This window comes from Meleagris gallopavo, chromosome 2, assembly GCF_000146605.3.
Source record: "Meleagris gallopavo isolate NT-WF06-2002-E0010 breed Aviagen turkey brand Nicholas breeding stock chromosome 2, Turkey_5.1, whole genome shotgun sequence".
Lineage (NCBI taxonomy): Eukaryota > Metazoa > Chordata > Aves > Galliformes > Phasianidae > Meleagris > Meleagris gallopavo.
In genome coordinates, this window is record NC_015012.2 from 70,034,332 (window position 1) to 70,048,769 (window position 14,438).

The 14,438-nt window shown below is 37.1% G+C and overlaps 2 protein-coding genes across 2 annotated transcripts in view; one reads left to right on the plus strand and one right to left on the minus strand.

Annotated features, from left to right (window-relative positions):
• Window positions 1-261: 261 nt before the first annotated feature.
• On the plus strand, window positions 262-9,244 carry CCNC (cyclin C). Its single transcript, XM_010707575.3, has 7 exons — window positions 262-1,548; window positions 2,801-2,836; window positions 4,091-4,182; window positions 4,897-4,964; window positions 5,280-5,359; window positions 7,356-7,474; window positions 7,947-9,244. The coding sequence occupies exons 1-7, from the start codon at window positions 1,540-1,542 to the stop codon at window positions 7,999-8,001; spliced, it is 459 nt and encodes a 152-aa protein (XP_010705877.1). The 5' UTR covers window positions 262-1,539; the 3' UTR covers window positions 8,002-9,244.
• Window positions 9,245-11,549: 2,305 nt separating this feature from the next.
• The window catches only part of TSTD3 (thiosulfate sulfurtransferase like domain containing 3), a 3,228-nt gene continuing 339 nt past the window's right edge, over window positions 11,550-14,438 (minus strand). The window contains exons 2-4 of the mRNA XM_031552233.1: window positions 14,163-14,379; window positions 13,371-13,530; window positions 11,550-12,099 (exon numbers count right to left, since the gene is read on the minus strand). Of these exons, the coding sequence (XP_031408093.1) occupies window positions 12,036-12,099; window positions 13,371-13,530; window positions 14,163-14,379 (441 nt within the window). The 3' untranslated portion in view covers window positions 11,550-12,035. The remainder of the gene's footprint in view (window positions 12,100-13,370; window positions 13,531-14,162; window positions 14,380-14,438) is intronic.

The following is a 14,438-nucleotide window of genomic DNA, read 5'->3' on the forward strand; positions in this document are numbered from 1 at the left end:
TAACAGAAAAGGAGTAAAAAGATGAGAATAGTCAAAGAAGGCTGTTTTCCCTTTTGCTAGCTTAGTTGAGGTTGACTTGCTTTTTGTTAGGTAAAAACATTGGAACTAGTAGCACAAGCTTCCTTTGTAAGGAAGATATCTCGAATTTCTTGCAAGTTCTTCAAAAGCTTTTCCCTCTGTTTATACAGCTGACTGAAAGGACAATTTCGTATGGTTGTATCTCCAGCTTGCTGTATGAGAAAAAAATGGAAACAAAGTAGTTTATTTTTCACTATTTATCTCTTTAACTTGCATGCTACTTGAGATTTCTGTTTTATTCATTCTTCTGTTATCTTGAAATAATGAAAATTTCCAACCAGTGGACTAGTCTTACTGCCCTACAGCAATTTTTCTAGTAAAGTCCACAACAGATCTACATGTTGAAGTTTTCCATCCAGAAGACTGATGTTATCTTCCAAAGTGAGTGGCATATGGATTCCCTGGAAGTAGCATCAATTCATAGTTCACTGTCTGTCACTAACATAAGCAGTACTGTCCATTTCCAGGATTTCCAGGACTTAAAACCTTTAAGTTTCACTTGTTGAAATCTCAAATCTACATCTTCAAGAGTACTTAATTTTCTTTGCTTGGTAATCTGATTTTACTCTGTTTTTACCACTTCAGATAATTCTTAATAGTGCACTGAATACCTATTCTTGTAAAATGTATGAGGTTACTTAAGTATCTAAATGATCTAAATTGGGGTTGATCATAAGCTAGAACACTGAGGATATAGATGTTTGGGCATTGTCTTGAAGGCACAAGCTTCTTGAATTGTCATATGCCTAACAGCTGCTTTTGAGTGGGAAAACTCAAGGAGAAAAACACTTGAAAAGTGATAGTCCAGTGCTTAAGGCATTTATCTGCAGTGTATGTTTAATTGGCTTTTTGATTTGAATTTGAGCCTGTTTTTTGCCTATGAACATCCTTCTACTAGGTGTTTACAAGATCTCTCTCGGCTGGGTTCTCTTTCTCCTTCCTTCTCCACACCCCATCTTACTTTCCGAAGACTTTGTCACATGATGTACAATCTTGCTTGTGGAAGGATCAAAAAAATTGCAAAGGAAAATTCCATTTGAATTTAGTTTTGGAGGAGGTGAGATCCTAAAGTGATCTTTAGATTGCAGTGACATTGGTGGGCAGGCAGCCCTGTGCGAATGGTAACTTGCAGGAAGTTAGTGAACTCATACGTCTAGTAGCGGTAGACCAGAAGATTTAATTGTGCCCAAAAATTAGACAAATGTCTGACTGAGTACCTGTGAAAATGTGGGTTTGAGATCTATTTCTCTTGTTCTTTCAGAACCTTAAATTTTATGACTAAATTTTTCTCTTTCAAAACCACATTTTTATATTGCAAGCAGTTGTGCTTCCAGGTGGATTTGAAGGGCTGGATTAATAGAATGGGAAAGAAGTTAAAGCGCATCATTTTTAACACGTTTTGTCTTTACTGTAGTGAAAACTAGGTTTTCATATGCCTTCCCGAAGGAGTTTCCTTATAGGATGAACCATGTAAGTATGCTGTACCAACTATAACTTGATCAAAATGGATTAAAACACCAGTAATTCTGAGGAAGAACTGTCCTTTTAAGTTCTGAGACAGAAATATTTTCACACTAATATATGGAGTTGCTTGTAATTAATTTTGGATAGATTATCAAGGAAGGTATTGTAATAAATTCTGTATAACTTCCTTTCTTGAAATTGCTGAAAGGAACACCATAAAGTGAATAAGTGTTTAAATACCGATGTCATACAGTGTGATGATAAGAGGTTTGGCCTTGCCTCCGCAAAATATTCTTGTTTACAAGTACACTGCTCCACAGAAGTTAAATAGTCCTTGCACCTGAGATACTTCCAAGCTTATATGCAGGAACAGTTGGCTTATACGAAGCTGTTTTGTTTTTGCCTATAAAATGTAATGTTTTTTAAAAAATAACTTTCTATCTATTATTCAAAATTTAGATTTACTAGTGATTTTCGAGGCATTTTCAGTCTCAGTACTAATGAATTCTATACAGTTTTTCTTGAAACCAATATTGATTTATGCCGTAGTGTTTGGGAAGAAAATACTTCTAATTATTCTTTAGATTGTGATAAATGCTACCTGTTTGTGATTTTTGCTTTTCATCCTATTTAGAAAGCCAAATAATGTATCAGGATATAAAATATTTTAACTGCTTTGAGTAAAACCACACTGCATTTTTACAGATGAAGGCAAATGGAAATATATTTTGGGATACTGCTTTCCCTTAGCAAAAACAGCCCCGTCTTTTGCTCACTGTCACTAACTCTTCACTGCCTCTATGGAAAAGTTTTTTTAAAATTGCTACAATTGGACAGAATATTTCGTATGAAATTAAATATGAAAACATATGAAAAGGCCATTTGGCATGTTAGTAGCCTGCTGAAGAGACTCTAATTCTACAACAGGACTTCTTGTATTGCTGTTAAATATTATAAACTGTGAACAAATTTCTATCAGGTGTTAAAGCAAGTCAGACAACTATAGTCATTCACAGTAAACCGGATATGAAACATTCAAATGGATTGTTATTATGTCTGGGGTTCAGTTATAGTGGCAATGCATAATCATAATTTCATTTTGTTTGCGTTTGTATATTCAACACTCCTGAATGCACTTCATATGAAACTACAGGTGCTGAGAATTCCTTTGCATTCATGATGTTAAGCTAGATGCCAGTTAGTTCTTTCTACTGTCTGAAACATGCTGCTGTTTAATTGTGATTTTACTTCTTTGCAGATACTAGAATGTGAATTCTATCTCTTAGAATTAATGGTAGGTGAGTTTATTTGTTTTCACAGACACCTTGGTTTATTCTTTATTTAAAATGTTTTTAATTTTTTACTATGGAATGTGCATTATGCTGTCATCTTTTTTTCTTCCCTTTTCTTTTTAGAATGGTGCTCATGCAAGTCTAACATTTATAGCGTTCTGATGAAAATGTAATTGCTCAACAGAAATAATGCAGGTTGTAGTAGTGGGGATAGGAGTATGTATTGCTCATTTCTGGGAAGAGTAAAACATAAATTCTGTTTTCAGAACTGCTTTTTATATAAGAGAGGTAATTGTATATTATGAAGTCCTGGAACAGAGACCAAGGTGTTGGTGTCAGTATTTGCCTAGATGAATGGCAAGTCAAGAGCATAGAGTTGTATTCCTACTCTGCCCTCTTGCTTGGAGGGGAAAAAAAAAAAGAGTTATGCAGGAGTCCAGCTTCAGAAGAAGATGTGGGCAGTTGCCACTCAGACTGGTCTATAACTTGGTATTCAGAGTAACCTGCTAGTAAGTCAGATGCGGGTTTGAATGTTGTGAGCAAGAAACTGAGTGTAGGTCCTCATGCTTTCTGAGGTGGTGCTGTACCTATTAGAGCAGTGTGTGAAAGGAGTACATTACATTTTCTTGCAGGCACTTAAAAGGAAAGGAGCTATACCTGCTTTTAATAAGGGTTACTGTCCCACTGCTCTGTTTTATGGGAAAGCTGAAAGGATACGGCCCAGACTTAGGGGGCTCAGGTAAAGAAGCACCAAGTTTCCACAGTTGGATTTGAATGCATGCAGCTTTTCCCTGTAACGTGCATACAGTTGGCTGCTTTCAGTCAGGGTTATTCCTTCTTGCATACACCAACATGGACCCAGAAAGGAGGAATTCAGAGACCTGGAAAATTTTTTTCCGCTTTCCAAACTAGTGTCAATTATTTTGGCATGCTTTCCATGTATGGTATTTAGCGACAGACTGCTTTCTGGCAGTGTTTTGTATTTCCAAGTGGGAATTACGGGTTTGTAAGCAAATGAGGTTTCACTGTGCTGCAGATGTGGCTTTCTGTGTCTCTTGGGGAAAAGACATTGACAGACTGGCATCCATGCTGTGTAATGGTATTCTAGGGAGAACAGTGCCCTCATTATGGTAGGGTTAGGTGTCATAATGCTGCTTTAAAAGTACAGTAATTGATTTGTAAATCAAATGTTTTTAACATGATCCGACAACACATTCTGCATTGTAATTTAAGTTTTATCCTGACATTTTTCCTAGGACTGCTGTTTGATAGTGTATCATCCTTATAGACCTTTGCTCCAATATGTGCAAGATATGGGCCAAGAAGACATGCTGCTACCTCTTGCTTGGTAATGAAGACAGTGGTTGATTTTAGTGCTTCCTTTCAGCAAGAAAGCAAGTGTTTAACAGTTATGCCTCAGCGATGGCTAAGCAGGCTAAATAATACAAGGGGTATACGAGTTAACCTATGCACATATATGTCACTGGCTTAAATTATTGTTTTTAACCCTGTAATGGTTTTTACTTCGAAATGCTCTAGTTTTTATTTTTAGAACAGCTCCAATAGCACAGTTTTTTTACACTGTTACATGGTGACTTCGTATAGACATAGCTATTTTTCTGTTAACGTCAGCTTTTGGTAAAAGCAGTATGTAGTTTTGTTTCTTAGACTGGTTAAACAGAACTCCTTAAGCATTTTAATTGTTTCTCAAATACAGGCAATAAAAATACTACCTTTATTTTTGCTCTAACTTGCTTACTTATGAAACAGGGATACCTATTTTATGATGGAGGTGAACACATTGAAGGATTACATTGATGATGTTACAATATAGTGTTTCCAAACAGACTTCTGCTGTGACTACAAAGAAAACAATGATGTCTTTAATAGTTTTTTTTAATCTCTTCCTCTTTACTGAGGAAGACATCTTAGTTTCTCTATTTTTGCCCTGCAGGCTCGCAGTTCCTACCATTTGGGTAACTGATAAAATGTTCATAAACTGGCAGCAGTTTATGAATCATGTAGTCTAAAAGAAGTATTCTGCTTTCTTTGTTTCACACAGGAGGATAGTGAATGACACATATAGAACTGATCTTTGTCTGCTGTACCCTCCTTTCATGATAGCTCTAGGTAAGTAACAAAAGTATTGTCTCTGTCACCTTTAAAAAGATGCCTTCTGTACTTTGTCCCATCAACAAACATTCCTTAAAACACTCTCATAAGCTTCTCCAGTTTGTATTTCATACAGTACTGACAGCATAACTTCGCAACCTAGAAAGTCTTGAAGAAAAATCAGATTTATCTGTTGAGTACTGGCTGAGATTGTTTGCAGAGAAAAGTGAAGAACTCCAAACTCTATAGAAATTTGCCTGACTGACAAAAAATAGCGTTTCTAAATGTATGAAGAGCGAATCATTGAGCATCTCTATCACCTGATATTTGCAGCTTGCCTACACGTGGCCTGCGTTGTCCAGCAGAAGGATGCAAGGCAATGGTTTGCTGAGCTATCTGTTGATATGGAAAAGGTACTCTCATTTTACCTCCTGCCCTTTGCTATGGACTGACTAGAAATGTTAGCCATGATTAAAACCTGTTTTGCATGTGTGGAATACTGATTTGAACTTCATTCAGCACTCGCATTATGGACTATTAAAATTAGGTAGGAGAGAGGAAATGTCTTTCAGTGCAGGGTGATACCCAAATGACCTGACAAGACTGAACTTCTGCATAAGGGCAGAGCATTGCTGCTGTTGCCATTTTACAGACTGAAATAGAAAACAAATATCTTGTGTATTTTTTATTTGCCAGAAGAAAAGTAATTCCCAATATTTATCGTTCCAGATTGAACTATATTATAATTTTTAAATTTTCATGCACGTAATTTTCTGATTTGCCTTTCAGCATTGTGTCTATGAATTGTCCTTTTCTTCCTTTCATTGTATGTATAAAACATTGATGCTTTCAGGATGATGGGGACTATGACTTCATTCAATGTTAAGCAAGCAAGGGTATTCCAAGATCATTCAGATGAGTTCCCTGATCCTGCAAGTTGCATATCAAATAATCCACTTCATAAATGTATCAGATTTTAAAGTGCAGTTGTTCTCATACCAATAATCTTCTTCAACTTAACTACTTCCTTTTAAGACTTTGTTGACTTCCTGAATGCATACATCTATAACCTATGTTTTGCTCATGCAAGAAAGTCATACTCAATATATGCTCATTCTCATTCCCCTTATCACACTGTGTCACTCTGCACGTATTTTTCAGTCTAAGTTTACCTTTTTTGATCCCGAGTGTTCAAGATGGAATGGCAAATTTAAGAGAAGGTTTATGATTGCTCTCTGTGCCCTTAATTATTGCCCTTCATCTTACTGGTGATGTCCTGGCTTTGGATTTGTCTTCCAGAGGTTGCCTTGTATTGAAGTACAGTGTGAATGCTATGATGAATCAAATCTCTGTGAACTACACTGTCAGGCATGCAAAAGCAGAGTGGTAATAGATTGGCAGCACAGGAGAAACAACCTGTGTTTGACATGTAGGGTTATCATAAGCTTGATGTTGAATGTATTTGAACGTTTAAATGTCTCTATTCTCACAGCAGTGATTACAATCTAAGCTTGAATTTTATTATTTTTATATTATTATTATTATTATTATTATTATTATTATTATTATTATTATTAATGCTTAACACCATGGACCTCCTAGCCAAATGTAACTTCTGTTTCAAGGATATATGTTGTTCTAGCATTTGATCAAAATCCATAAACTGGAAAGAAATCTACTTCATTAACTTAGTAAGTGGTGAAACAAATAATGAAGCAAACATGGTTTGATTTTTTTGGGTGGTCCTGTATGAAGCTGGAGTTCAAGTTGATCCTTGTGGGTCCCTTCCAACTGAGGTTATTCTGTGTTTATCCACCTTCTATGTAAAATATTGCACTAGAAAATTAACAGGAAATTAACGTAGCCTCCAAACTGGTGGAGAATATTTACACTTCTGGAAATTGAATTTGAAAATTCAACAATTCTTATTACAAAGTGTTGAGACCCTCCTTCCCTCCTTCCCAAGAATTCAGAGCAGTGTTGGTTTCATTTGTTTTTTACACTGTGCCCCTGGTTGGTATAGAACACAGACAGTAATCAGTTACTTCATTTGTAATCCATGATCGTTTAGCTACAGACATGTTGCCAAGTGTCCTTGTTTTCCCAGCAGTATGAAGTATAAGCAGCCGTTCGGCTTTAGGAGGAGAAATGGTTGATACAGTGGGAGGGAAATGGAGTGGGAGAGAGAGAACGGTTCTGTTCAGGCTTCAGTTCAACAGTTAAACCAAAAAACTCTTTACAGAAATGATTGATTGCCAGACCGGATAATATGGGAGGCAGCTCTTTTCCAATGTGAAAATTGTGCTTCTTAATTTGAGGAATGGTGAATTAACTGTACACTGCAAATGATTATATAAATACAAAAATCACTCTTGTGATTGACCTAAAATCTACTTTCTTTCAAATCAGATTTTAGAAATAATCAGGGTTATTCTGAAGCTGTACGAGCAGTGGAAGAACTTTGATGAGAGGAAGGAGATGGCTACTATTCTTAGCAAAATGCCTAAACCAAAACCACCTCCAAACAGGTACTGTACCTCCATTACTTCACCTTTCATATGGAAAAAATAAAATACTATCTTATGTATGATGATATGTTTGAGGTATAGTGTATGACAGTGCACAGTCTGATTGTTCAGGAGGAGAATATTTGCTCTTTCATGGAAAGCATTAATGTAATTAGAATCTGATCAATGCAGTTTAAAAAGAGAGTGTCAGGTCCAATGACAGAGCCTGGTTCTTTAGAACAGTGCCTGTTTGATGTCATGTTTAATTACTGTGATTAATTATCAGTATTTGGAATCTGCACATGCAAATTCCTATGCACAAGCTTCTGTTATGGGAACTTTGAAATGTTGATTTCAGGAGTGAATTCAGGATGGAGCTGCATTGGAATATTTTGAAAATTACTGTTCAAATACACAAATGTTTTTCATTTGCAAAAGACAGAAATGCAGGATGGTGCTGTTGTTTTGAGATGTCTGTTTTTCTTCCCAACAGTGAAGGAGAACAGGGTCCAAATGGTAGCCAGAACTCTAGTTATAGCCAATCTTAAGACATTCCAAAGAATTTCTTTACGGACCACTTTGACTCGAGACATCCTGGGATCTTTCCTGTGTTCATGAAATGGACAGAATTTTTTAATAACATCTTTGACAAAGAACTTGAAGAGTAAATAGCTTGTTTGTGTCAAGCATTTTGGAAGTTTTTTCTTTAAAACTGCATCATTTTCTCTGACGCTGGAGCAAATGTACTAAGATTTCTCAGTGTAAGGAATCAAACGTTAAACCAAGCTGCAAAAGGGTAACACTATCCACTCAAAACAAATAGTTCATTACTGGTTTGGTTTGCTTTGAGAAAATTGTGGCTTGCCATTAAAAGTGACTTTTTTTTTTTTTTAAAGAGTGTTCTTGAAGCCTAAGTGTAACTATATTAATGACCTGTGTTGTCTTCATTTTGTTTGTGACTGAAGGAGGATAGTGCACTGTATGTTAAACCTATTAATTACCTAGGGTTTTGGTGATTTTTTTTTTGTTCCTAACATCTGGATTTTCTAACAAGTGAAATGGTCCTTCAGGAGCAAAGCACAGAAGAATCTGCAAAGAATGGTGGTAGAGTTTTAATGAAAACTGCAGGGAAGAAATTCAGTTCATTTTTGGGGGTTAGAAAAATGCTTGTTTTACTCAGTAGATGTACTTGGATGTTTTTGCCTTGAAGTCTAGAAGCCCAACTTACCAGAAAAGTGCAATATGTATAGTGATTCTGCAGTTTTCCTAAGCATTTCAAGCATTTGGAATTCAAAAAACAAAACACCAACAATTATTTTTTTTGCATGTACTGTGTAGTACAATTGGAGTATTTCACAAACAAATACAAATCTGGCTATGATTGGTATTTTTTTTGATTTTTTTCTTTTGTATAAAAGATATACACTGTTAGTCTGCCTTCACTGTTAGCGTGAATTTGTGTGGCTCGTTAAAGAGGTTATTTAAGAGGATCAAGCTTTTGGTGAGCTGGCTAATTTTAATTGTGATCTTAGGAGCAACTCTTTAGAATAACTGAAATGGGATTCCTTGGTTGACTGTGTGCTGGAGAAAATGAGATTCCTTCAAATAGAAGGCCATATCCTGTGTTCCTTACTCAGGCAGATATCCCACTGAAGTCAGGAATTGGCCTAAATTAAATGTTATGATTTTTAGATAACTTCATTTCTAAATAATTTCTGTACAACTTCATTTTCAATAAGAATGCTGATTTGCCCAAGTATAAAAATTGAACAATAAAATAAAGTGAAGTACCGTTGTTGTCCAGCTTCTCCTTTCCTCAAACACCGCATCTCACTGGTTTAAAAATGCCAGGAGGGTTCTACAAAAGATTTTGTGATGTTTTGACTCAAAAAAACAACTCATTTAAAAAAAAAGTGAACTCTGTTTTTGTAGATAATATCCCTCTGCAATTTGCACCTCATTCACTGAAACAGAAGTGTATTTGTATGCAGCTGGCTAGGCTACTTGTGTTTAGTACTATTCTAGTCGTTTTTGTAAAAGGTTAGGTTAGTAAAATCCAAACCACTTTAATAAAATAGAAAAAACACTGTGGCCTTTGCTACTGCTGTTGCCATTTAGCTGTACCTTTATAGACACCTAATTGATGAAGTGGGTTTGGATATTTGTCTTTGGTGCTCGAAGCCTAGAATGTTCTATTTGTAATGTGCACTTGGCAAGTAAAAATACATGCACATTGACTGCTGTATGGAGTTTGTAAATATGAGCTGTTCTTCAGTTAAACATCAGTCTTTTCACATCTATCACATATCCCTCAAGCTTTTTTATTTATTTATTTAATTGGGAATTTTATACAATTAAGAATGGTGGGCAGAGTGGTGAAAAGTTTTCTCACTGCCTTTGCAAACTTTTCTTCACAACTTTATTATCTATATGATCTAAATCTCAGAGCTAAAGTATTGGGCACTTCTTGATGATAACTAGAGGAATCTGAAGTAATTACTGCCAAGGTGACAATGGTATTGCCATTTCTGATGCCAATGTAAAAGGCAATAGAAAGGCAATAGAGTGAGATCAAAGGGTCTGAATTCAGTGATGAGAATTACAAAAGCTGTTTAGATAGCTTGGAAACTGTTAGACTACAGAGAAAAAGGTTGGTAAATCTATTTCAATATGTTAGTTGTATGTTTCGTCCTTTTAAATTGCCTTTAAAAGGTGTTTAACAGTTGAAATAAAATCCACTACTAAGCATCAGAAAACTTACGTTAACATTTCTTAATGCACTGCATTAATTAATTCCACAAACCTCCCACTCGGTTTCTCATCGTCATCCAACGAGGCTGGATTCTGGGAAAGGCTTTCTTCAGGAGCAGAATGCTTCTGCCCTTTGTGCTCTGTCCCTGCCTGCAACTTAGTGAAGTAACAACGTACTGAAGAACTCCACTGTGCAGCTGCTAAAATGCCAACTGGTCTGTGCCAAAGAATGTGATTTTTTTTGTTTTTTTTTCCAGTTGGTAACAATTCTGCACTTACTAAGAGGTTTGTATTTCTTTTAGCCTCTTTCTTCCACAATTTAATTTCTTAATAGAATTTAGTTTTCTAAACCCAGAGAATATAGGTTCTCTTGTTATGATTGGTTTGGTTCCCAAACAAAATTTGAAGGTTTTACCATATATGGGATTGGCCAATAGCATATGAAGAGTCAAAAATTCTCAGAATTGTTTAAAGATGCCAGCTGGAACTGATCCTCTCATAACCGGCACATGAAAAGCTTTGGGGGATGGAAGGCACCCAAACTTGTCCACAACAAATTCCCTTCTAGGGAAATAGGATAAACAGTGCGGGTGGCAAAATGGTGCTTTGGGAAAGCTGAGTTAGAGTTTAGGTAACGGAAGGGGCCTCTTAACATAGGTAGAGTTCTGGTGTAGAACTACATTCAAGTATTACATATGTATGAATGTGCATTAATGAATCCCTGCGTAACTCTGTATTACCAACAGTTTCAGCAGGCTACTCTGAGTCATACAGAAGAAATTTGTAAACAGATGATGCTACATTGAACAAATGTAATTTACCCACATTTAGACACATACCTGTCACAGAGGTGTGGCAGTTTGTTGCTAATTCTCAGAGCAGAACCAGAAATCTTGCTCCCTTTTTCCAGACATCCCGCAGAGTCGTGGGCTTCTGTAGTTTTCTATAGGCTTTAATTCAGTTCAGAGTAATTCAGCTTTGCTAGTTCCCTTGAACTGCTAACAGCATTAAAACAAGCAAACAAAAAACCCCAATCCTTAGAATTATGACTATGCAACTTTATAGGTGGGGATGGGATGTTTTTTTTTAAACATTTCAGATATACAAATTAATACACAGAGAAGAAAGCAGGGAGTTAAGTAGCTTCCTTAGACACTTCACATTTTCCAGCTTAAGATGATTACATCTCCATAATAACAACTTCAAGTAAATATAGACAAGTTCTCACTCGATACTGAGCTGCTAAGGGAAAAGAACAAGTTGACTGAGTGCTATTGCATTTTGTGCTCAGAAGCAGACCTGTGGATATAAATGGACATACTTCTAAAATAAGGAATCACACATGTTTTGAACAGCATGTCAGTTTCCCATTGTATGCTCTTGATAACATGGCAAAAACTTAAAAATATAGCTATACATGAAGAATAATACACCTGTGCTTAGGACACTTACACCAATTCCATTAAACTGCAGTTATTCTAAACAAGATACTCAATGAAGTTTTTTGGGAAGGATAATTTTATGCATACTATCACCATTTATTTAAAGTCATAAAGCAAATCATGCAAAAATCCTAGTAGCCAAAAACATTAAAATTCTTGTCACTTTCTTCCAGCAAATAACATAGTGTAAATTAAAGGCTGAACAAATTTAACATCTTCTGTTCATCTCGTAGTCCTCAATTTAAACAAAGCAGTTAATATGCATGGCTAATGAAAAGCCCATGAGGAAAGGGGAAAGGTTTGTATTCTGAAAGTGGAATGTGGGTAGTTCGAATGCTAAAATCTACAAAGCATCCTGAAGGTGGGGCAGGAGCTGGAGGATGTCATCTTCATTTTTTCTCTGGAGATTCATGTTTTGCCCAGTCCTCAAGGCCACCAGCATAGTGCTGAACTCTGAAAGTATGCAGAAGATAGATATCACAAAAGACTCTCCTTTATCAAGGTATGTAGGAAAAGATAGGAAAGAAAAGTCACAGAAAAAAAGCACAAAGAAATTATCTTAAACACACTTGTACGTTATACAATGAACCAGTCAGAAATAAGAGAAGTCAAACACTGCCTGCATCTAAACAGTATATTCTGTAAGCCATTTCTTCCAAATAATGTAATGCTGGAGATCAAACATCAAGCAAGTAGTAGCAGATGGATCAATTTTGCCAATGATCTCACTGTAATGGGACATTATGTAATATTATGCTAATACTTCAGATGTCATGAAATAGAAGGACACAGGTCTTTAGTCTTTTGCAAACATACATGCTATACAGATCTGACATAATCCTGGGAAAAAACAGTCGTGATTAAAAAAGAAGCACTATGCAAAACAATATAGATTCCTTCAGTTAGGCAGTATGAAAAACAGGTGATAAAGGTTATTTTGCACTTATTTAAACCAACAGATTTATAAAACAAGAGCATGGATCCATACTTTTATGGTTCCATAACTGGCAGGGATGCTCCACTTCTTGAATTGCTGCTTAGTAAAAACATGGGCAAACAACCAATTTTTGAAATTTCTGCAGCCTTCAAGTCAGCGAGATGCCTTCTGTTGAGACCCTAACAATTCTACCAGTCAAATACTACTGTTTCTTTCACTCTGTCAATCTTGTCTTTTTCACTAGTCCCTTCACCTCTTTGTAAACAACACACTGCTTTACTGAAAGCAAAGTCATATTTTATCAGTGGTGAACTGTATAGATGGAACAGCAGTTTCACAAAGGATATGGTTTCATAAACTATCTAAGATTTTACTTCTATCAAAATAAAAACTATTCTACCTTTCCAGTCATCCTGCATGTGAAGATTAGCGTTTATGATGCTGTACAAGCGGCATCTCAGCAAGGAATAAGTAAGAAGTAAGAAGTCCTTCCAACACCAATGTGGTCCTGCAGCACATGGAATCACCTTCAGCATAAAAGCAAAGTTGCTGGGGGTTATTTTACAGGACATCTCACTTTGCTGTAACACCAAATACCATCTTTCAAGGTTCAGTGGGGACATGAAGAGGTACTGTTTGGCAGTTCTCCACTTATAAGATTAATCTCTTCATTCATGTTCCACGTTAAAATTATTACTCACATCCATTGGAAGTTGAGAGAGAGTTCTACTGTACTTACTGGGAGAGATCGTAGTAACTTCATCCTTATGCATGATTTCATGCTTACCTGCTGAAACCCAGGGATGCAGCAAAACTCAGTGCTTGTCTACTTCTTGTTCCTGCAAAGCAGGAGAAAACCACATGGTCTGACTTGGCAGGCATCTTCTGATTGTACTGCTCCTTAAAGTCTGCTGGATTCATCTGCAGAGCTTCCACTAATTCATTCACTAGGAAATACAAAAATAAAACAATACAGAAAGTCTCACTTATTCTCTGTCCAACAATAGATCTACATTCTAACGTTTCAAATTCCTCTGGGAAGATCTGGACTCCACTGCTCAAGAAAGATGGGAATTTTCTAGACAGAATCCAGTGGAGGGCCACAAGATAATTATGGGCCTGGAGCACCTCCCTTATGAGGAAAGGCTGAGAGACCTGGGGCTGTTCAGCCTGGAGAAGACTGAGAGGCAATCGTATCAACACTTACAAATATCTTAAGGGCAGGAAGCAAGAGGATGGGCCCAGGATCTTTTCAGTGGTGTCCAGCACAACTGGCACAAAACCAGAACACAGGAAGTTCCATAAAAATACGAGGAAAAATTCCATAACTGTGAGGGTGACAGCACTGGCACAGGCTGCTCAGAGTGGTTGTGGAGTCTGTTTCTCTGGAGAAATCCAAGATCCACCTGAACTCCTTCCAGTGCCACTTGCTGTAGGGAACCTACTTTAGTGGGAGTGAGACTAGATGATCTCTAGGTCTCTTCCAAACCCCGGGGTTCTGCAATCATGCGGCCATAGCCTTGCTCACCAGCTAAACTGCACCAACAAACATTTCCAGGCAGCAGTGCGAGTATCTTACATGGTATGTTGATGGACGCCGGGATTTTCCCATCTCTCTCAATCTCCCACCTCTCTCGAACATCGATGTGGAGGACGTTTGCTTTCTTCAGGTCCTTGAGCTCCTGGTAGGACACGCTACTCTCCCTCTTGGAGCAGAGGCTGGGGGAGGTGACATGTACCGCCCTCGGCTCTGTAAAAGCAGCACAGCCCGTGAGCCTACGCCGAGCTCCCCCCGGCTACCGGCAGCAACAAAGCGTGAAACACTCCCTCAAACTCCGCGCCTCGGCTGTCACCG

What these genes read in the sequence shown, in the direction of transcription:
- CCNC (XM_010707575.3), top strand. An exon ending in ATGCTGCTACCTCTTGCTTG is followed by an intron (nt 4,183 to 4,896) that starts GTAATGAAGACA and finishes TGTTTCACACAG; the next exon opens with GAGGATAGTGAATGACACAT. An exon ending in CCAAAACCACCTCCAAACAG is followed by an intron (nt 7,475 to 7,946) that starts GTACTGTACCTC and finishes TCTTCCCAACAG; the next exon opens with TGAAGGAGAACAGGGTCCAA.